The sequence below is a fragment of the Aethalodelphis obliquidens genome, unplaced genomic scaffold, assembly GCF_003676395.1.
Source record: "Aethalodelphis obliquidens isolate GAN/ISIS:26980383/991018 unplaced genomic scaffold, ASM367639v1 scaffold46, whole genome shotgun sequence".
Classification (NCBI taxonomy): domain Eukaryota; kingdom Metazoa; phylum Chordata; class Mammalia; order Artiodactyla; family Delphinidae; genus Aethalodelphis; species Aethalodelphis obliquidens.
In genome coordinates, this window is record NW_020837990.1 from 1,750,859 (window position 1) to 1,775,041 (window position 24,183).

Sequence of the window (24,183 nt, forward strand, 5' to 3'; positions counted from 1 at the left end):
AATGGAAAATTCACTAAATGATTCAGTGCATTCTCCGATCAGGCAGGGACTAACTGTTAGGAAGTCTATCGACATATTAAGCCCAGATGTGGATAAACAACAAGGTCCTACTGTATAGCACAGGGCACTATATTCAATATCCTGTGATCAACCATAATGGAAAAGAATTTGAAAAAGAATATATATATGTATAACTGAGTCACTTTGCTGTACAGCAATAATTAACACAACATTGTAATTCAACTATAATTCAGTTAAAAAAGATATTAAGCCCAAATGGAATAGATCCTTTGTAAGAGAATCATATCATTTCAGAACTGGAAAGAGGTGTTGGAGATCTCCCAGTTTATCCTTTTATGATTGAATCTATTACACCATCTGGACCTAATTCTACTCTCTGGAACAACACTCAATAAGCCTATTACTTGTTTTGTAGGCTTTTAAATGTTGGAAAGGAACTACCATGTTGCCCCTTAGTCTTCCGTCTTGCTACCTTTTCACCAGTAATTGTGTCAACTATTCCTCATATGACATGTTTTTAGATCCCATCATCTCCCAGTTACAACCCTGGATACCAACTTTTTTGTCAATGTCCCTCTCATGTGCAGCTTCTAGAACTGAACACAGATGTTCTGGGTGTGCTCATTTGTCTAGGATAGAGGACAATGAAGCAGTTATTCCTCAAAGCGGTTTTGCAACCCAAACTCCATGCGCTTTTTCAGCAGTTATATCATACTACTGGTCAGTGTAAATCTTGTAGCCCCCCAGGTCCTCCAGGTCTTTCCCACCCTGTACTTGTGCCTAGCTATAACTTCTAACAATTGTCTCTGTTAAATTTCATCTAGCCTTTGGCTCAGAATCCCAGCTAGCAAGATAATTATATATCTTAAATGTGTTCACTCAGATTAGCTCAGCTACCTAGCTCTGTGCCACCCATATTTAATAAACATGACCTCTGTGTTTCCAACCAATTTCAAGGCAAAGGCAATGACCTCTGGTGTGGGAAAGAGATTAGAATAAACACTGGAGGTGGGCCCATGTCCCCACAGTCCCAACCATCAGCCGTGTGGCCTCAGCTGTGTGGTCCTCTGTTTTCTCTTCTCTGAAACAGAGGTGATAACATGAGCTCATCGTGTGCTCATAGGGCCACGTGAGATGATGCATTTGAATAGGCTGAGTTAATTGTTAATTGCTAAATAAATGTATAGTATTATTAATCATTAGCTTTCAAATGGTTTGAGGAGGGAGGAGAAACTGTTATCTTATGTGTTCCCTTTATACCTGATAGGTGAAGAGCTCCGTACAATTTTTTAATGTGGATAAATACACACAAAGTACATATTGAGACAGGTTTTCACAGAGGGGAAGGAAGGTGAGTTGATCATTTTTTAAAATTAATTTATTTATTTGTGGCTGCATTAGGTCTTTGTTGCTGTGTGTGGGCTTTCTCTAGCTGCAGTGAGCGGAGGCTACTCTTTGTTGCAGTGCGCCGGCTTCTCATTGCGGTGGCTTCTCTTGTTGCGGAGCACGGGCTCTAGGCGCACGGGCTTCAATAGTTGTGGCACGCGGGCACAGTAGTTGTGGCTCGCAGGCTCTAGAGCGCAGGCTCAGTAGTTGTGGCGCACGGGCTTAGTTGCTCCGCGGCATGTGGGATCCTCCCGGATCAGGGCTCGAACCCGTGTCCCCTGCATTGGCAGGCGGATTCTTAACCACTGTGCCACCAGGGAAGCCCATGAGTTGATAATTTTTAATCAGCCTGTGTTTAGTCTGGAAACTTCTTCAACTATCTTCTATCTGCATAAGGCTCTCCCTTTTCCCCTCTCCTCTCCCCCCTACATCTAGCCCTGATCCTTCCCTCCCTCTCTCCTCCTTTACTCCATCTTCCTCCCCACTTCCTTCTGCCTTCCTTCTCCTCCTCTGAAACCAACCCCTAGGCTGGGAAGCCAGAGGAAGCTCTATACACTCCCACCTCCAAACCCGCCACTGAAGCCCAAGGCTGCCATCTTGGTCCTTGCACCCACATTAATTTTAGGATTACAGGAACAAATGCTCACCTCCTGGGGGAAAAAAACAAGGCACCACACTGATTCCCAGATGCCTGAAATTCCACTGATAACCACAACTGCGTTCCTTCAGCTCCAGGCTTTCTCTAAATATCAATTATACGTTTGTCTCTGAGAAGACATTGAGATGAATCTAGCAGCTCAGAGTGAATTGGTTTTCCTTTTCCGAACACCTCATAAAGGCAGCTGGCTGGAGAGATGCTGGGTTTGGACTGGGAAAGCAAAATAGAGAGAAGAGAAACTTGCCTGGTTCACAGCAAGGGCGCCTGAGAGGCTGACGAGAGGAGAGAGGCTGCCTCTGCTCAAGCTGCTTCTCCACCAGGAATGTTCTCTGCCTTCCCTGGGGTCTGTGCAGGAAAAGCCTGTTGTCTCCAGAACCAGCTTAATCCCACTTACTCTTTGGCGTCTTCCTTAACCACTCTTGTCGGAAATGATTGATCTTCCATACAATATGATCACTTTTCCTAGGTGTAATCAAGATGTTGAAACATAGCAGCAAAAATATGCAGCAAAATATACGTGTATACATACATATATGTATGTATATATACATATGCATACATATATATACAGATGCATACATATATATGGAGAGAGAGAGCAAATATGGCCAAATATTAAGAGTTATCTAGCAAAATGACTTTCAGACTCCTCACAATTCTTCTTCACCTCCTCAGCATGTTTTTCTGGTTTTCCTTGTCTTTCAAAGCATGGCGTGTACAACTATTAATAATAACAATGAACACATGTTGAGTATGTACTGTATACCATGTGCCAGTGCCAGCCACTTTACATACATCAAATGTAACCCTTAAAATCACCTTTCATGGTTGATGTTTTTATGCTCATTTTACAGAGAAGGAAAAAAGAGCAGTCAGGGAATTAATTGGTCTTAGAGCCAATTAAGTCCACATCTGTCTCACTCCAAACTCATGCTCTTTCTATTGCATCCTGCTGTAACTTGAATTGCATACAGTGTTCCATACAGTCTGGAAGGTACACGCCTTCACACACACACACACACACACACCCCTACAGAATTTATATATATATATAATATATATATATTAGTCTTAGAAATCAGGAGGAATTTGGGTGAGTCACTTCTCTCTGAGCCTCGATTTCTTGATCTATAAATTAAGAGAAGTCTATTTTTAAATTTCCAAAATCTTTTAATTTTGCTAAATGACGTTCGATGATTTTGATTTTCTTGAGGCTTTCTCAAATATTCCATGTAAAGCAAAACACAAGAAAATTCTCCTCCTCTTCAGGTAAGAGAACAGGTCCATTGAAAAGAGTGTAACCACCGAGTGGAAGCGGGTGCTTGCACCCCTCCATAGCCTGTTAGCAGGTGCCCTGCTGTACACTAAATAGTGTGCATGACTTGTGTTGATGAGGGCAGCAGAGAGGATCCATTCTTTGGAGAGAGTAGCAAGCAGACCCTGGGCAACTTGTACCCCGTAGGCATTCAGTAAGTATTTGAGAAGTAGAAAATTTCTCTGTTAGGGAAAGAAAAGAGAAATAGATATTTTATATGCAGCATCCTGGTTTCTATTAAAATTTACCCCTGGCCATTTGTCTTTTTGCATCCGTGAAAGCAAGATGGGTCACTGGCAGCCCTAGGAGAGCCATCTGAGAAAATGCAGCCAGGGTTCTCACTCCTGCCACATCTCTCGAACCCATACAGTCTGATCCAGAAATAGGGCCTCAGTATACGAGGGAAACAGTGTTTTTGTCAGGGCTTGAAGACTATAAGCTTCACTTACTTGGCCTAAGTGAGCTTCCTTGAAAGTGTTGTCCAAGGCGTCTACCTGACCACTGAAACAAGGCCAGCTCTTCATATATAACATTTTTAGAAAGGCGATTTGAGAGTGAATGTTTTATGTGAGTAGAATAGTCAACTATGAGTGTTTTAATGTGAATAGTCAATTGGTTATAGAAATCGCCTTTTAAAAACTGACTCATCGGGCTTCCCTGGTGGCGCAGTGGTTGAGAGTCTGCCTGCTAATGCAGGGGACACAGGTTCGAGCCCTGGTCTGGGAGGATCCCACATGCCGCGGAGCAACTGGGCCCGTGAGCCACAAGTACTGAGCCTGCGCATCTGGAGCCTGTGCTCCGCAACAAGAGAGGCCGCGATAGTAAGAGGCCCGCGCACCGCGATGAAGAGTAGCCCCCACTTGCCACAACTAGAGAAAGCCCTCTCACAGAAACGAAGACCCAACACAGCAAAAATAAATTAATTAATTAATAAAAACTGACTCATCTCCTCAGTGGATTCATCTTCAAAATATGTGGCTTATTTTCCCTCAGTTATATACAAGTATTCATGTTGAAAAAATAAAGTTACCCCTGCCCCTTCTCTTTGAAGGAGGTCTTGAAGGTTCAAGAGAATCTTTAATAAATGTAAATGCCCTTTAGAGAATAAAACCTTAAACTAATCCTAACAAATGTAGGCAGCCGTCATCTGAGGAGAAGCTCCTTTCTGTACTAGAGAAGAACATTTTAGGGGGAGGCCCCTATGTGCCATCACCAGTTGCTTTGCCTCAGCGTCCAGCTTAATTCCCATTTTGCAGATGAGAACACTAAGGCTCAGAGAGGGTAATTCTCCCAAGCTCACAGGGGTCCTTTGTTAAGTGCTGGAGCTGTAGGCAAAGGCTTCAGCTTAGGGAGCGGCCGCAGCATCCATGACTGCATTTGCACATGGAGGGAGTCCTTACCACTGCCGCCTTCCAGCACCTGTCCCCACTGTCAAACGCCACAAGTCCCAGTCACACGATAGAGAGAATTCCCTTACTTGCAGTTCTGCCACCAACCAGCTTTGTGACTTGACGCTTCAGTTCTCCAAGCTGCAGTTAAATTTTGATGATCCCTAAGGTATTTCTCAATGAAGACAAACCGTTCAGTGTCCAGGGAACCCAAGGATGGCCCCTGGGTGTTGGGACTGCTCCTTCCTGCTCACCGGCCAGACGTGCTCGGCATCCCCCATGAGCACTGCCGAGCCTGGGGGTGGTAATCAGAGCCCAGGCCCCTGTCCTGTTCTACAGTGTAGACTGTAGAACATGAGTGTGGGTTAAAAAGCACAGAAGGACCTGAGAAATCTCCAGGGGTCCTGGGGAACTGAGATTCAGGGAAGACTCAAGGTGCGTGCACCCTGATCTTGAGGCCCCCTGCCTTGGTAAAGCCGTTTGTATTCACTGAGTGGCCAGTCCCTGCACTGCTGTGTTTAATTCTGGGTGTGGTATGAATAGAGCTTGGGGCTCTGGCAAAGCACGCCGCCCACCACTACGTTCCTTTCCTTGTGGGACAGCAACCAAATCTGAGCCTTTGATTCCCTCTAGTGGCTAAAATCGGCAGCTTACATAGCTGATTCTTTGCAATTTATTCAAGGTATAGAGCGCCTGCTGTATGCACCAAATTGGTACTGGGTTCTCTGGCTTTGCCAGGAGTGCTTCATTTGAACATTGTCGTGTCCAGTGGAATGATCAGGGATGGAAGCCAGACCTCCTTCTTACAAGCTTAGCTTAGTACAGTGCAAACCGCCTCTGCTTTGTGGGGACTGAGGGAGGATGGGTTTTCTATGGGTTATTTCTGCCACTAAATGAGTTGTAGTGTTGCAGGAAGGGGGACCCCTTCCAGGGCCCGAGAGTGGGCTGTTGTCTCACACTAGGAAATGAACTGTCTGAGGAGACACAAGTGCTGACAAAGCAAGAGACTTTATGGGGAAGGGGCGCCTGGGTGGAGAGCAGCAGGTAAGGGAACCCGGGAGAAAGGCTCTGCCATGTGGCTTGCAGTCTCAGGTTTTATGGGAATGGGCTACTTTCCAGGTTGTCTCTGGCCAATCATTCAGACTCAGGGTCCTTCCTGGTGACATGTGCCTCGCTCAGCCAAGATGGATTCCAGCGAGAAGGATTCTGGGAGGTTGGTAGGACATACGGACTGGCACCTCCTCTCTCCTTTTGACCTTTCCTGACTTCTTCCGACTGGTGGTGGCTTGTCAGTTCCGAGTTCCTTACCAGGACCTCCTGTTGTAAGATAACTCATGCAAGTGGTTACTGTCGTGCCTGACCAGGAAGGGCACTTTTGGTCAGTGGTTCCCCTAACAGTAGGACCTTGGGCCGACTCCTTTATTCCCAGACCTCAGGTTGCTCATTGGTAAAATCATTGCGTGGGTTAGATTCAAATCCATCCAACACATATTTATTGAGCACCTGCAGCGTGTGAGACCCAGGCTGAGTGCTCTGGGCATGCAGTAGTGAACAGAACTTGATCTCAAGGAGCTTAGAGGCTAACGGGAGAACCAGACATCCAGGAAGCCACATAAAACAAAGGGCACGAGATCACACTGTTGCTACAACATGGCAGAGGTCACTGAGAAACCACAGGAGCCTAACTCGGATTCAGAGATCAACTCCAGGACTATGAAAGTGAGAAGGTACGGAAGATAGTCGTGAAGGTAAGATCAGCCCTTTGGCAGAGTGTGGAAAAATGTAAGAAAGGGAAGAAGTCAATGATACTAGTCTTCTACCACCAGCAGAATAAAAAAAAAGAATGAAAATCAGACAGAGGAGGATGAAGAAGCCCTGGAGAGTTCTTTCCCCAGTTCATCAAGTACTGCCCTGTGTCTGCCAGGTAACTGAGACCTTGCTGTCTCTGTCGTCTCTCCAGAAAAAGCACTGGAGAAATGGTAATTTGTGTAGAGATCAAACACAAATGGTCACCTGTGTAGAGACCCAATAAAGCACTCAGATGTTGAAGATTAAAATACCAACAAACTGTAAAAAAAAAAAAAAAAAAGCAAAGGGCATGTGCAGCATAGCATGGTTGTCAGCGTGAGCTTCGCAGTGAGACAGATCTGGGTGGAGCCCAGCACTGCCACACTGCGCTAGCTGTATGATATTGGGCAAGTTGCTAACCCCCTCTTTACATTTCCTCAGTGATTTTGGATAATAACCCTTTCTTTATAGAGTGGCTGCTCAGTGCAGAGCCGCACCATTGGAAGGGCTCACTACATGGCGGCCACGCCCACGGCAGTGTCAAGTTCTAAACAGATAACGGAAAGCTTCTTGAGAATGTCCGTTAGACCCCACGAGGGGCTTGTCTTTTGGTTCTGAGGCCCCTTCTTATGCTCAGCAGATTTCTCTAGTCTCCTTTCTTGGCCATGGAGCTTGGGAATCCACCTGCTGCTTCTCTTGGGGTCTACCTCCGAGGGCCCCTGCATTTCAGCCCGTCAGCCCCCCGAGCGAGAACCACAGTCTCCTCTGCTCCCTTCTTCTTTGTTTCACTTCCCTGCAGGCAAGAAGACAGGCCCTTCTCCTTCCTACAGATTTGCTGCTAATCAATTTGGGGAAATGAACAGGGAATAAGAGAGGTAGTTTATATGCTTCTGTTGGTCACGACTCTTGGTCTTTAGTGCTTAACACTCTTCTAAAGTGACAAAGTGAGTTCTCTGCCAGCGAGAGGGCTTCACACAAGCCCTGGCACTGGGGGCTGTTCCATCTTAGAGGTTGTGTGATTCTGTTCCATTGTGAATGGCTTGAAAGAGGTCATTTTTGACACTGATCTTCTTTATCACTGTGTAAGGAGATAAAGGAGGATCAGAGCTAAAGCACACCTTGAATGCCAGACACATACCTAGAATCAGGTGAGGTTTCATCATATCAATTTATCGGTCATCAATACTGTAGATTTAATAGTCATGTACTAAGAGAGACTTCCCTGGAGGTCCAGCGGTTAAGACTCCGAGCTTCCACTGCAGGGGGGCGCAGGTTCGATCCCTGGTTGGGGAGCTAAGATCCCGCATGCCATGTGGTGCAGCCAAAAAGTTACAAAAAAGAAAAAGAAAAACTCAGGTACTAAGAGATGCATAGGAAGGAGAGAAGGTGGACTTGGGCTGTAAAGTTGCTGACACCATACCATTCCTGGAAAAAGATGACAGTTAAAGAAAGCAAAAGTGGAACTGAATTCCTATTGGCCAAAGTAATATTGGATGGATGAAGGGACAGGATCCAAATGTGGTAACTTGGAATTCTGCTTTGGATAGAAGGTGCTGCTTGATATTTTGAAGCCCTATGATACGAAACTACAGAGAAAATAAAAGGGTAGGGGACTAAAAGGTATAAAGCATCATGTATAGAATAAACTACAAGGATATACTGTACAACGTGGGGAATATAGCCAATATTTTATAATAACTATAAATGAAGTATAACATTTAAAAATTGTGAATCACTATATTGAACACCTGTAACTTATGTAGAATATTATATCAATTATAACTCAATTTAAAAAAAGGAAAGAAACTACAGAGAATGAAAGAGAGAAGTTGGCGGGGGTGGCAAGGTAGGAGAATGTGTGTCCATAAAGGAAGCAGGGACTGCCTGTAAGAGCCCACTTGTTCCCAGAGGCAATGCTGCACTTACTCAGAGTTCTGTGAGGGCAGCCTGACCTTAAGAAGATTCTCAGGAGTGAACCGGTATCTGGAGCCTGTTCTGGGAGGAGGCCAACCCTGCCTTCCCTTTTAAGTTCCGTTCTTTTGGAGGCCTTTGCTAGTAGAGGAGAGAAAGGTCAAAAGACAAAGCTGTTGTTGACCTGAGTTATTTCATTGTTCCTAAAAACCCAGTAAGGTAGGAAAGGTGGGCATTAGTTGGACTGTAATTTGGGGGGTTAAGGAAGATATGATGAATTCAATTAATATGGAGGAGCCAGTGTGAGACCCGGGACTTCCATTACTTCTGGTCCAGGATTCTTCCAACACTTTGACTCGCCCCTTGCCCACAGAAACATCCAATAACTATTAGTTGTAATATTTGCTTCCTGCACGTTGCCATCCAGTTTCTGCGTGATTCATCAGAGGTTTTCCTCTTCCAGTTTCCTACTATGTTGGAACCTTGGGGACTCACACTGAGATCAAGAGAGTGGCAGAGGAAAAGGTCACTTTGCCCTGTCACCATCAACTGGGGCTCCCAGAAAAAGACACCCTGGATATCGAATGGCTGCTCACCGATCATGAAGGGAACCAAAAAGTGGTGAGTGTGCGCCGGCTAGAGCCCCGCCTCCTCTCCCCCATCCTCCCTGGCCTTTCTCCTTGTGTCAGAAAGGGCTAGAACTGCTTTTCTAGCTAGAAAAAGGCTAGAGTCTTCCAGATGCAAAACTATAAACAAGAAAGGGTACTGGGTTGTGAGGATAAGAGATTCTATGTTTCCTGGGCAAGCAAGAACTACGAGAAAGCCATCTATCATTTGCCGAAGGAGGGAATCTGCCCCAGTAGGGTCTTTCCTATGAAGGGGGCTAGGATGAAGTAGCTTGATTGCCTGGTTGATGGGCCAGAGCCACACCTGCACTGGGAATCTTGCTCCTCTTTCTCCTCTGAAACCGTCCCCACCTGCCGATGCCTAAGCTTTGCGCACTCATGCCTTCTGAACTCTAAGACTGTGTAATATGATAAACAATATAGGATACAGGGGAACAAGTACAGGACATAAATGGAAATGTTTAACACATGTATAACTGGTTAGCAAAAGAACTGATACCGGTTCTAGAGTTGGAAAACAAAGGAGCTGGCCCTGGGTCTGCAGTGCTCAGGTTCTGTAGGACCACCAGGGTGGTCCATTGGTTTCTACAAACCTCTGGTAGTGTGAACAGAACTTGTCACTCTCTGCTCCTGGTGACCCCCTGGCCTGGTCTTCATTAGAGAATGAGAAGTAGGTATCCTGTTGTTACCATCCTTTCTGCCTTGGCTGCCCTCAGCCACTGTACCTTGCCTCAACCTAGGTTTTCTAGCATAACTATTCTTACTCCCTTTACCCATTGGCTTATTTTTAAAAATCTTTTTGTTGAAAGTCTTGTGATTTTAAGAAAACAAACAGGCGAACAAAAAACTATAACCTAGGAAGCTGACTTTAGACTTTGCTTCGTTTTCAGAACTTTACTTCTTTCCCTACAAAAAGTGCAAAGTTGTCCTTTCCTCTCCTCTGTCTATACTACTAATTTCATAAGGTGGTTTATGCAGGGAGAAGCAAAGGTTTTCGCTGAAAAGAAAATCCAGGATCACGGTTGGAGTTTAACTTGCTTACAGAGCTGCCTACATCACCTTGTTATTTTGATACTGCTTGTCATTTTGTTCTCACAGTACATCATCCCAAGACTCACTCTGTTCTCTCGAGAGCAAGGTCACCTTAACCTGTGCATGTTTATTCCAACAATTTCATAGTCAACCCTAGACATGATACTCTCAGTTCTGAAGGAAGTAAATAAGAGGCCATGTTCCTCTAATAAAAATCCAAGAATGACACCACTCATCTAACTTTCACCCAAGGGGTTTCATTTAAACTAAAGAAAAAAAGAGTTGCTTGGTTATGTAGCCAAGTGAACATAAGGGTTGATTAAGGAAGGCCACTGATACGGCTTCTGTTATCACTCTGATAAGCAGGCACAGTTCCCTACTTATCTTCAGTGAATGCTCTGAAGTAAGGATTGCCATTTGTTCAGTCATTCACATGGCATGAATTTATTTTGCACTTACTGTATGCTACGGTAGGCACTGGGGTACAATAGTGAAGAAGATAGCAGCATCCCTGCCTTCTTGGAGCTTAAAGCGAAATGTCATTCAATAATTAAAAAAAAATTTATTTTATTTTATTTTTTTATACAGCAGGTTCTTATTAGTTATCTATTTTATACATATTAGTGTATATATGTCAATCCCAATCTCCCCCAAGAAATTTTTTTTAAAGACCGAGCAATAAATATTAGCTACATGCCAGGCACAGATCTGTTTAGCGCATACTATCTCACTTAACTTAATCCTCATAACCAGGATTATTGGTGCCATTTCACAAATAAGGAACTAAGGCACGTGCATATACACATACAAAGTGAGAAAATTGCTTAAAGTCACCATTTTTGAAATTGGGCACGCTGACATCGGTACCTGGGCTCTTAACCACTAGCTATGTCACCTTCATAAATAATTTGAAATTAGAAAATGTGCTGCTCTATAGGAAATAAGGAGAATATGGGGAGAAAATTATTCCAGACAGAATTAATTATGCAGAGACTCTGTTGCTGGAAAAAGCTGAGCACTATTGGAAGTTCTGAAATATCAAAAATCAGTTTAGTTAAATATAATAAATATTGGATTCCCACTAAACACACATACCCTCTCTCATAAAGGAGCTACTTCAAGAGATACATATCATGATAGAGATAAGCAGAGTGTTCTAGAGGAAAACAAAGGAGGAGCCGCTGGCTGAGAGCCTTTGAAGGAGGGGAGAGGTCAAGGTGTGCTTCTCAAGGAGTGCAAGTGTGAGCCTGTGAGGTTGCAGGACCAGAAACTGAAAGGTCTTGTCTCTCATACCAGGGAGCTGAGAATTTTCCTTACAAGGTCATGGCGTTCTTGAAGGCTTTTAAGAGTGAAAAGGGCATCTTTGCATTTTAGAGTATGCATTCTGGCTCTGTGAGGCTGCTCTAAGCGGGACTCCAGTAGAAACAAGGTCAGCTGAACAGTTTCCAGCTATACGATAAGGGCTTAAACTACAGTCATGGGGAGTTGGGATACCAAGCAGTGGGTGCCGTTGCCAGAGCTGGTTAATTGCCAAGGGGTTGGGAGTGAGAGTAAGGGGGACCAAGGAAGAAAATGAAATACAGGAAGGGTTGCAACAGACGCAGTGCTTCTTTTTCTTTCTTTTTTTTTTTTTTTGACTGCGCTGCACGGCTTGCAGGATCTTAGTTCCCCAACCAGGGATTGAACCGGTGCCCCCTGCAGTGGAAGTTCAGAGACCTAACCACTGGACCACCAGGGAATTTCCGGATGTGAGGCTAACCAATGACCTATATCCCAAGCTTAGCTTTGCCTTTCAATCTGAGCAGAAACACTTTCATCCCTCTTGTCTAGGATGCTCAGATATGCAGGGAACATTTAGGAATATTTGAATTTCAACCTAGAGAGCGTGGCCACTAGAAACCTGGAACTTTCCTCCTGGTTCTAGGATGGAAACACGGTAGAATTTCCAAAGTAAGAGTGCTCACCTCCCCCAAGGTCAGTCAGGAACTCACAATTTTTCAGTTGGAGAAATCAGGACAGAAGTGTTCCAATTCCCATGCCAACCCTCTTGGCCACTCTTTCACCCTTTCCTCTTTCTCTTTGGCTTTAAGCAAGAAAAATCCTGATCTAAAACATAGAGAGAGGGGTCTACGTCCATCTCCTTCAAGCAGTTTCACAACTGCTACATAGGGCCTGGCACAGCAGAGCAACTGCCAGAAAGTTGCGCTGTTCCACTCGAGTCCTAACAAATTGTCCTGCCTTCTTTCCCTAAAAATGCATCCGGAGCAGGTCCACCAGGAATGTCATAAGACAAACAGCCCTACAGCAGCTGCGATTCATATATTTAATTTGTTTGTTTGCAGAAGGATTAAATTTATTCACTGTTCCCCCATCACACCCCTATTGATCCATGGCTTAGTCTCAGCATTACATCCCCTAGAATTAAAAAACAAAATAAAACAGAGAGGCACACAAGCATCTGAGATTCAATGTGTGTCTGAACAAAAAAAAAGAGTCAAATTGCAAGGCTGTAACTGAGCCCCAACCCATGTCAGAAGTGTTGTGAAATTCTCGTATTAAATAAGGGTTATTTAATTATATTAAGATCATTTTTTTATAAATTTATTTATTTTTGGCTGCGTTGGGTCTTCCTTGCTGCACGTGGGCTTTCTCTGGCTGCGGCGAGTGGGCGCTACGCTTCGTTGCGGTGCGTGGGCTTCTCATTGCTGTGGCTTCTCTTATTGCAGAGCACGGGCTCTAGGCACGTGGGCTTCCGTAGTTGTGGCACACGGGCTTGGCACACGGGCTTAGTAGTTGTGACTCGCGGGCTCTAGAACACAGGCTCAGTAGTTGTGGCTCATGGGTTTAGTTGCTCTGCGGCATGTGGGATCTTCCCGGACCAGGCAGGCATTGGCAGGCAGATTCTTAACCACTGAGCCACCGGGGAAGTCCCTATTAATATTATTTTGGGGGAATTCCCTGGCAGTCCAGTGGTTAGGACGCCGCGCTTTCACTGCTGAGGAAACGGTTCGATCCCTGATCTGGGAACTAAGATCCTGCAAGCTGGGTGGCGTGGCCAAAAAAAAAAATGATTTTGAAGTTGCATAATCTCTGCTTCCCAAAGATGTTAAATACTTACCTGTAGTTATCTCTTTTTTCTTCATTTAATATTAGGACAGGATTTGGGGGAAAGGGAGGGAAAAGCAATATACCGGGAAAGCCTGTATACAAGAAGGTGACCCTCAAGCTTGATCCTGAGACCTGTGTAGGTGTTGTTTAGGTAAAAATAAAAGGAGAGGCATTTCAGAAGGAGAAGACTGTATGCTTCAAGACAAAGACACACAGAGGACGTTGTTCGGAATCCAGGGACTCAAGTTTGGGGACTAGGCTATTCAGAGATGTGAGGGCAGGGGTCAAAGCTGAGGTGTGGCCCAGGCTGCACTAGCCTTAGGGGCCATTCAGAGGGTCAAACCGTAGACCACAGCATGCACAGGTGATGGGAAACAATGGAGGCTTTTAGCCAGGAGAGCTTCACTATAGAAATGAATGGAATGAATGGGCTGAACAGTTTGGAAACCTTAGGGGCTTCCTTGAACCCAGAATCTGCCTAATAAAAGTGATCGTGAACGCTTACTCTCTCATCCCACCAAAGTCCTATGAAGTAGCTTGTCCCTGTGTGACAGTTGAGGACCTTAAGGTTTAGAGAAGTTCATTAGTTGAGCCCAGGCACACAGCTGTAGGTGGAGGAACTCTCATTTGAATAGAGGACTACCGACTTCCCAGCCAGTAGCGTTTCTCAAAATTAGGACTCAGTAGTGGATCCTGAGCAACAAGACATTTTGTTTTAACATAGACTAGAAAGTATCAGGGCATGTGGCACGTACACTGTTTCATGAAACTTATGTTTCAGTTATATGTGTGTACGCTCTGTGTGTGCTGGGTCAGGAAGAAAAATGTATTTCTTAGTGTGCGCCTGTTCAAAACGTTACAAAGCTCCTACGGTAGTGAACTTCTGACAGTCCAAAGCAGTCAGATTCAACTCTGGACCACACCTCCTAAGGCTCTCCGAAGTCAAAAGTACCTTTTGAGACAAATGTATCTCCTGATATTAGTCCAGATACTAAAATGAACAAGGAAGAAATTCCCTAGACCACAAAGAGTCCCCAACCTCCCACAGCCCACAAAACCCAAAAGTCCCTAAAAATCACCCAGCTCTGTACTGATTTCTAGCTTTAGAGTCTCTTTGTTCTTCTTAGGAAGCACATAGGTGATGTGCACCTACATAAATGTACACAAATATGAAAAAGTCAGAAAGAGAGAAAATAACATCGAGTGCCTAGTAAGTGTTCCACGCTTACTTGTTCTATCTCCAAACATCAGCCCCCCCTTCTCCCTCTTAGAGAGGAGGTGAGCTCTAAACTTTTTTCCTGTTGCTAATGTGTTTCATCCTCTCCCCATTGTCCCACTGGTTTGGCATTTCTATGGCAGCTCCTCTACCCTGTAAGAAACCTATTCTTCCCACGGAGTGCAACAGGAGGTGGGGCAAGAAAACCCTGCAAACATTTAAAACGAACAAGTACAATATCGGGAGGATGTGGTCCTAGCTCCTCCTGGTCTGAGTCTAAGGCACAGGGCTTTAAGTTGAACACCAGGAACCCGAAGGAATTATCTGCAAAATAAGATGTCGTGTACATTTTTCTGGGTCAGAGTTCATAGGTTTTATCTGATTGGGAGAAAAACAAAAAGTAGTGAGGTGGGATGAAGAAATTATTCAGAAATGTTGCTGGCCACCTCCTGGCACATGAGGCTGGTTGCCTTTTAAGGGATAAGAATAGGAGAGAAACCTCTCCCGGGTCCTAAGAACTCCTCCCTGGGATGCCCAGCCTCAGTGGGAAATGCAGTTATTAATTAGCAACTACAGGAGGGCCCAAAAGAACTACCCCATTCTAGCAGGATTCAACTGCAGGGCCCCAGTTTCAGGTTAAAGATGTATGTACCCACCCCATGGAAGTCACTCTACAGATATTTATTAAACAAAAGAAAGGCCTTAAATCTAAGCAGTGTACGGGAGAGCCTACTTCCTTAATCTCCTTCATCTTGTCTTAAACTTTTCACTGTATGATGCTGCCTTTTTTTTTTTTTTCTTGAATGCAAGGAGTTAATATTTGTTAAGTGTTTAGAACAGTGCCCAGCACAAAATAAATACCACATACGTGTTTGTTAAATAAAAACAAAAAACGCTGAGTGGGTGTATTGTATTGTGTTGGTGGATTTTCATGTCTACATCTAATTCACATGCTTGATCCCAGAGCCAAGCACTGTGCAGGCAGAGGAGTTGCTAAATGGTTATCGAGGGAAGAAATTGTGCCCATTCTCAAACGTCGTCTCTTAAACTTTTTTTTTTTTTTTTTTTGTCCACACCACATGGCTTGCGGGATCTCAGTTCCCCGACTAGGGATTGAACCTGGGCCATGGCAGTGAAAGCCCAGAATCCTAACCACTCGGCCACCAGGGAACTCCCATCTTAAATTTAATTCTTCCTATAAGCCTGTGAAGTCGGTAGGGTAAGGATTGTTACAGTAGTTTTCTTTTAATATGTGAGGAACATGAGACCTTACTTCATCTCCAGAAAACTTGGACTCTAAACCTTTCGGACTTGCAAACATGAAGGACTTGCCTGATAGATTTCAGGGCTCGGATCTGAACCCAAGATTCCTAGAGTTAAAGCCCTCTGCCCCTCCCCATGCATTTCCTGTACTTTCTGGAATGTTCCTCAGCTTGAAGACGGTGTTCAGGAGGCACCTCCCTAGAGGGTAAGTTGTGCAGGTGGCAGTTTTCAGGCTGGAGTAGGGAGAGAGCCTCTACTGGTATGACAATGAGGAGAATTAGCTCTCCAGTTGGCTGTTTCCCCGCCCCCATGCCTCCAAGGCCTCCTCCTGGTCTGTGGTCTCACTGAGACTTCACCAGTGACTCAGAGAGCCTCTAGGAAGAGAGGGTGGGAGGAAGACAAGCTGTCATCCAGAGGTGAGGCGGGACTTGTATGTTAAGCAATCCAAGATGACAGTCATTCGTTTTACTCTGAGGTTCTTGGTATTTTACTGGAGTTCTCGTTCTTGTGTTTCCATATCCACTATATGAATAGCCTCATTCTCCCTTCTGTGTTCCTGGTCTCTTATTCATGCTTTCAGCGATCCTACCCAGCCTCCTGGCTTTAAACACCAACCACATGCTTGTAATTCCTACATGCCTATTTCCAGTCCAGGCCTCACCCCGGCACAGAAGACTCACAAGTATGCAGCTGCTTACTGCACACCTCCTTTGGGTGTCCAGCAGGTACCTCAAATGGAGTAAGTCCAAAACTAAACTCCTGACCCCTCCCCACTCCTCATGCTCTGACCCCAAACCTGCTCTGTGCAGTCTTCCCTCTCTTGGTCGAGGGCAGTTCTCTCCCTGCATGGACTCATGCCAAAAACCTGGGAGTAGTCCTGGACTCCTCTTTCTCTTGTCGATGAAAAATTAATCAGTCAATCTAAGAAAGAATTGGAAAATTTTATTTGAGCCCAGTTTGAGGATTGTAACCCAGGAAGAGCATCTCAGAAAGCTCTGAGAACTGTTCTGCCCCTTAGAAGTCAAGACACATTTTATAATGTTTTTTATGTATTTATTTATTTTATTTTTATTTATTTTTTGTCTGCGTTGGGTCTTCGTTGCTGCACACGGGCTTCCTCTAGTTGCGGCGAGCGGAGGCTACTCTTCCTTGTGGTGCATGGGCTTCTCATTGCGCTGGCTTCTCTTGTTGCGGAGCACGGCCTCTAGACACGCGGGCTTCAGTAGTTGTGGCACACGGGCTCAGTAGTTGTGGCTCGCGGGCTCTAGAGCACAGGCTCAGTAGTTGTGGCGCACGGGCTTAGTTGCTCCGCAGCATGTGGGATCCTCCCGGACCAGGGCTCGAACCCGCGTCCCCTGCATTGGCAGGCGGATTCTTAACCACTATGCCACCAGGGAAGCCCTATATACGTTTTTTGAGCCAGAGGGCTGTACATTAAATGACATATGATCGACAGGTTACATAATTCAGATTTAAGCACCATCGTGGTGGGTCATGTGACCCTTCATAAGATCAAGAAGGAATATTATCTCTAAGGAGCGGTCTTGCTGAGGCTAGGAGAATTGCTTTTTACAGCTGAGCAGGCATTCCTGCTGATGGGGGGTGTGGTCAATGCAAAATGCAGACACACGATGCGGAGCGGGGTGGGGGGTGGGGGCAAAGGGCAAAGAAGAATCTTTACGTTTAAATCGTTCTTGTCTTGCCATAAATACGAATTTTAGTTCACACTCTCATGCCACAAACATTTCAATAAGTTGCTCAGTCAGTCTATTGGGAAATCTAGTAGGTTCTATCTCAAAGTCCATTCAGAATCTGATGACTTATCACTTCCATTGCTTCCCTTCCAGGCAGCATATCTCTTGCCTGGATCTTCACTACAATAGCCTCCTGACTGGTTTTCCTGTATCCACCCTTGGCCTCCTACAGCCTATTCTCAAAACATTAATCGGTCTTGATACTCCTCTGCTCAGAGCCCTCTAGTGGCCCCCCATTTCCCTCAGAGTAAAAGCCATCTTTACAGTGGCCCATGAGGCCCTACATGATGAGGCCCCAGTGCCTGACTCCATCTACTGTCCTCCAGCTACCTGGCCTCCCTGCTGTTCCTCAAACATGCCAGGCGCCCTCCCACCTGAGGGCCTTTGCACTGGCTCTTTCCTCTGCCTAGGCCTCTCTGCCCCGAGATAACTCCAAGGCTAAGTCTGTGTCTCCTTCAACTGTGTGCTCTAATTTCACCTTCCAGTGAGGTCTACCTTGATGACCTTATTTAAATTGCAGTCTGTCTTCCTGGCCCACAACCCCCCTCCCCCACTCTGTATTTTCATAGTATTTCACGCTGTCGGGTCTCCCATGTAATGTTCTTCCATGTCTGTTTTCCATCACTAGAATATATGCTTCTCAAGGGCTGGATTTTTACATGTTGAGTTCCCTGATATTTCCCCAGTGCCTAAAAAGGTGCTGGCACAGTGGAGGCTCAAAATGTGTTGAATGAATGACTGTCATCTTGGATCTCTTCAGTTTAAGATTCAAGTCCAGCCTTTGGTCACATGTCCAGCCTTACCTATGGATGACTCTCCCTCCTGCCCTCTCTTCGCTCTCCTAAATATTCTCTAACTGGCCACGCTTGCCAATTTGTTTTATTTTTTTGGCCGTGCCACGTGGCACGTGGGATCTTAGTTCCCTGTCCAGGGATCAAACCCGTGCCCCCTGCAGTGAAGCACAGAGTCCTAACCACTGGACCACGTGGTTAGGGGACTCCCCCAACTTGCTTTACGATGTCTTTGAAGAGTTCACCTTAGTCTTAGGGAGCAGCCTGATGGTGCTGTCCTAGCGAAGCTGCCCCAATTCCCCCTCCACCCTCATCCCAGTAAGAAGGAGACACCCCCATAGTGCTGTTCCCAGTAACCTTTCAGGTTCTCTAATGTAAAGACTCAGCGAGTTGAACCTGGAGACCACACCCTAAGGGAGGCAGCTGTAGGGGAGCGGGAACGCAGGGGAAACAGCCTTCAAGGGATCTAATTCCCCTCATTATCATACCAAAGTGGCTTTCTCCATACCCGAGCCTGAAGACTTGGCCCTTCCCTGCAATACACCATAGGGAGGTGCCTCCTGAACATCAGCTTTATGCTTAGAGTCCAAGTTTTCTGGAGATGAATTAGGGTCTAATTTTCCTCACGTATTAACTTCTGCAGAAATGGAAGTTAACTTGGGGAATGCTGATGGTGATGCCAAGCTTCCTATCCATAGGATGGAAATGGTTCCTGTTCATAGAGATGCAAATGAATTTTTGTCCAAAGGAGAATATAAACTCTTTAGTCCAATTCTCCTGTGAACCTGTTGTAACAGCTTTCTGGTTCCATCATTAATTAACGAGTTAAGTAAAATCTTTGATACGTGTTTATTTTCTACGTATATGAGAATCGCGATTTCACCTTTTTTTTTAAAAAAAAAGTTGTTCTTTAAGACTGTAAGGGAGGAAAAAAATATATTTTTTCCTCTACCCTCCTAGGTGTTCAGGCTGGGGCACTGTCAGTTAGATTGACAAAAGACAGGTTAATAAGAAAAAAAGCAAACATTTTATTAACCCATGCATTGTGTAAGTAACACCTGGGAGTACTCAGCAATGAGTAATCAAAGAGGTGGTTAGAGTACACCTAATTTAGTGTGGGAAGGGAGGGGTGGAAAGGGCACCTATGGTAAAGCAAATGACCTTTTGGAAAGATAAATGGGCCCTTAGAAGGATAGATGGGAGATGTGGTAGTTTGTGACAATGTCTGGGTGTGATGCCCACCTCTGATCTCCCAGAAGGGAAGGTTAGAGTTGCCCTGGGAAAGGGGATTTATGGACACAAATTCTTTGGCGAGGCTCTGCTTTTGGGCAGAGAAGGGATTTCAGAAGCTCAAGTGACTTCCGCTGAAACTTATCCTTATGCATATGCAAAGTGGCATGTTTGGGGGTGGCATGTCCTGGTCCCTGACAACACTTATAAAATTCATTTCCCTGTATTGTTATCATCTCTAGAACAGTGCCAAGTGTAGAGTATGTTTTCAATTAGTGTTTATTAAATAAATGATTGCCGGGTTGCAAAATTGCCTAGCCAAAGACAGTCGATGGCAACAGACATACATAAAATCACAGTGGCCTGAAGGATCTCCCAGACAATGCCCAGAATTATAGAAAGAGGATCCAGCAACCTGTTTGCCCAATGTGTTGTCTTTCACACTTTCTCCTCACATAAAAATGCTGCCAAGGGGGCTTCCCTGGTGGCGCAGTGGTTGAAAGTCCGCCTGCCGATGCAAGGGACGCAGGTTCGTGCCCCGGTCCGGGAAGATCCCACATGCCGCGGAGCGGCTGGGCCCCTGAGCCATGGCCGCTGGGCCTGCGCGTCCAGAGCCTGTGCTCCGCAACGGGAGAGGCCACAGCAGTGAGAGGCCCGCGTACCGCAAAAAAAAAAAAAAAAAAAATGGTGCCAAGACATGCTATGGATGACAGCATTCTTAGTCTGAGTGTCCTATCAGGGAAGGTTTCATAAGGAATTAACATTGATTTGGGGTTTAAAAGAATGAATAGGGATTCTTTATGTGGAGAGATGGAGAAAGGGGAGTTTCTAAGTGGAAAAATGCAGTGGGCAAAGGTATGTGAGCATAAAGAAAGCGCACCTCACGTGAAAGCAAGGGAAATGTACCGTGACTACACTCAAGAATGTGAGGGGGACGAAATAGGAAATGAGGTTGGGAAGGTAATGCAGAGATCATTTTGATGGCCCTGGTCTGAATCTGGTCATCATTCAGAGGTGGCGCGGAGCCATGAAAGGCTTTTGATCTGGGAAAGAGCTAGCATGAGTTTTACATTAATATTAACTTGGCATTAACTTACATTATTATGTAAGGTAGACTGGAGAAGACAGACATCTATAGGGGCCAGGTAGCTGGAAATATAAAACTGGAGCTCAAAAATATGTTGGCGATAGTGACAAAGATGTCAGAATTATCACAACTGTGGTGTTGGTTGAAGTGAGGGGACAAAATTGAATACTGAAAACGTTTTAAGTGTATTATCGATTACAGTGTTTACCTTAATTTTCTTACTTGCTGCTCCCCCATTTTTTTTCCCCCACAAAACTGTGAGGCCCCAGGGTAGGAACTGTGTCTTATTCCTGCTTGTTTTCCAGTGCCCAGCAAAGCACCTGGCAGATGCGTTCAATAAACATTTGCTGAAGAAAAAGAACATGCAGAAAAAGGAGAAAGCGCTTTTTTTCAGAGAGGTGGTAAGGGCAAAATGGATGATACTGAAAAGTTTTGATACAATGGTGGGAGCATTTATGGCCATTTTATTGGATGGCTTCGTATCTTTTCAGGAAAGCATTTCCTGTGCTGCAGAGCATCACGTGATTGACAGTAGGGTTAAGGGCTTAAAGTAGAGTGAAACAATTTGGAACAGCTGCAGCCAGAAATGTGCTTGGGGGATTCCCATATGCTTGAGGCCTTTTTTTAGTGCTGTTCTGTGTATCTGGCATGCCCCCTCCAGCAGGCTTCTCCCTGCCTCTCTAATCTCTTATTTAGTCTACTCATCTTTCAAAGCCTAACTCAAATGCCACCAACTCTTCTGGGACATTGTCTCTTGATACTCTTTCAAGTTAATCATTCCTTTTTCTATGTTTTCATTTCTCTCCTTGTTAATCCTGCTAGATTATAAATTACTTGATGATAAGAAGGGGGTTTTACTTCATCTGTATAGCCTCCTCCTGACCTGATGGGGAGCAGTCATTCCATAAATGTTTGCTGATGTTTAAATCAAGTAATTTTAGGAATATGATTGCTAAGTGGCGGGGAGGACAGAACTGAAGTTATATGGCTTGAGGTCTTGGTAGACAAGATCAGCATGGTTTTCGTGATTACCAGGAGGTGATGGACTAAGAGAACCAGGAAAAGGTTCAAGAACTAGAGGTGGTGTTGCAGGCAGATGAAAATCCAGTAAAAATCATGATTGTTTTTTCCTGTTGGGGAAATCTGAAGTTTGGTCTCCCTACCAGGGAAAACAAAGACGTGAAGCTCACGTGTATTTTATGGAAGGAAAGGACACAATGTTTTCCCACCTAACTTACTACTTCACAGCGAAGCCAGACAAAGAAGGAAAGCCAACAATGAATCCCTCAGTATCAAACCTAGATTTTAACCATAAACTTCTACTCCTTAACTTCAGCTGGGCTCGAAACGTTTGTAAAAACAAAACACATTTTTTCATTTCACATTTTCTCCTTCATTTCCAAACTTTCTGGAACAGCAGTTTCTGAGCAGCGAAATGAGTGCAGGTGGGACAAGGAGAGGTAACTGTGGTAAGCAAAACAATGAACTGGATGGCTTTAGACTGCCGTGTTCAAATCCTGGTTCTGCTATGTGCCTGTGAAATGGGGATAGATAACGCCTACTTGGAAAAACTGTGAGAAGTAAACTAGATGTAAAAGCACTTAACACAAGGAGTTGTATGTACTTTGACCAGATCATGTGCAAGTGGTAGGAAATGCAAAAGTGAGGAAGGTATGCAGGGGAAAGGTAAGTCTTCTCCCCTCCTTAGCCTCCATTCTCTCAATTCCCCTCAGAGTCAACTCTGGGGACCGTTCTGTGCATTTACTTCTTTCCTGGACTCAGCTGTGAGAACTTGAGTCTGTAACTCAAATTTAAAATTCCTTATAACACAGGGAACTATACTCTATTTTGTAATAACCTATAAGGGAAGAGAATCTGAAAAAGATTTTATATATATGTGTGTATATATGTGTATGTATGTATATTCATATGTGTATGTACGTGTATGTATATATGTGTGTGCATGCATGTATATATGTGTATATATGTGTATGTGTGTATATATGTGTGTATATATGTGTGTATATGTATATATGCATATGTGTGTATGTGCATGTATTATGTATATATGTGTGTACATATGTGTGTATATGTATATATGCGAATATGTATACATATGCATATGTGTATGTGTGTATATGTATATATGTGTGTATGTGTATATATATACACACATATGTGTATATATGTGTATATATATGTGTATATATATACACATACATATATATATATATACACATATATATATCACTGAATTGCTGTGCTGTGCACCTGAAACTAACATGATATTCTAAATCAACTATACTTCAATAAAAAAATACACATATAAAAAATTTTTAAATAAAATTCCTTACCTGTAAAATAGAAAAGTTCTGAGAATTTAATGCAACAATTACTACTTTATAGTTAAAATGCTACACAAATATGAGGTGTTCGTATTCTTAGAAAAAGGAAGGCCTAGACAAACATAGTGTATTTAGGTTTGTTTAGAACAGATCTCTTGGACTCTTAGAATCACCCCCAGGCTTGACTGCTTTGTTCCATTTCCTTTCCTTTCCTCGTCTTTTTCTTTTTTTGGCCGCACCATGTGGCTGCATGCAGGATCTTAGTTCCCCAATGAACCCGCGCCCCCTGCAGTGGAAGCACAGAGCCCCAACCACTGGACCACCAGGAATTCCCATCCTTTCTTCATCTTGACCTCAGCTAGAGGGCAAGGCTGAGAGCCACACAACTTGAGTCTGCCTCCATCTGTCCCACAGGTGATCACTTACTCCAGTCGTCATGTTTACAATAACTTGACTGAGGAACAGAAGGGCCGAGTGGCCTTTGCTTCCAATTTCCTGGCAGGAGATGCTTCCCTGCAGATTGAGCCTCTGAAGCCCAGCGATGAGGGCCGGTACACCTGCAAGGTGAAGAATTCAGGGCGCTATGTGTGGAGCCACGTCATCTTAAAAGTCTTAGGTAAGACAGAGTGCCCTCGTAAATGCCTACATCTTATTAATAAGGTCTTGGTGACGGATAGGCAAATGTGTCACACGGGTACAAAACTTCTTGTTCAATCCTTCGTATTATACAGACGTCACCTAGTCCAGTTCCCTGGGAAGAAGTGTGTATGCTTTGTATTTTAGTCGTAATGAAAGAAGAAAAAATAATCACGGTTTTCCACGGTAGCCCATTACAAAATTTAAATATCCTCTAATGTTTAAATAGTATCCTCATACTTAACAAATCTCTCAGATCTGCTTCAAGTCCATTTCTCTGTTTTGTGATAGCAAGAACTACTAAGTTCTTAATTGCTTACAAGTTAATGAACTTTTGTCCCTGTTTCAGTTAGTAAAATCACACTCAACTTTCCTAAAATTTCCAATTATAAAAGTTTCTCTTCTTTGAGAAGTGATGAGAGAGTTTCTGAGGCAGTCTCTAAAAGTTACAACAGCACCACTGGAAACAGCTGGAGTTGGGTGTATATGTGTGCAGGGGATGGAAGTGGGTATATTTGGGAGAGTGGTGTAAAGCATGGCGAGGTAAAAAAGTACTATTGAATCCACACTCAAAAGTTGACCATATGGGTGGAAAAACAAGTCAACAGGATGTAGTTCTTCCACTGAA

The 24,183-nt window shown here is 44.3% G+C and overlaps 1 protein-coding gene across 3 annotated transcripts in view; it reads left to right on the forward strand.

Annotated features, from left to right (window-relative positions):
* Positions 1-24,183, forward strand: part of CLMP (CXADR like cell adhesion molecule) — an 89,400-nt gene that overhangs the window by 62,149 nt on the left and 3,068 nt on the right. Inside the window, exons 1-4 of one of the 3 annotated variants that reach the window (XM_027081984.1) lie at positions 1,280-1,372; positions 8,931-9,088; positions 20,880-20,975; positions 23,334-23,535. In XM_027081984.1, coding sequence (XP_026937785.1) covers positions 20,937-20,975; positions 23,334-23,535 — 241 coding nt within the window. In that variant the 5' untranslated portion in view covers positions 1,280-1,372; positions 8,931-9,088; positions 20,880-20,936. Of the gene's footprint in view, positions 1-1,279; positions 1,373-8,930; positions 9,089-20,879; positions 20,976-23,333; positions 23,536-24,183 lie in introns of those variants that run through there. The other 2 variants (XM_027081982.1, XM_027081983.1) reach the window with 2 other exon arrangements.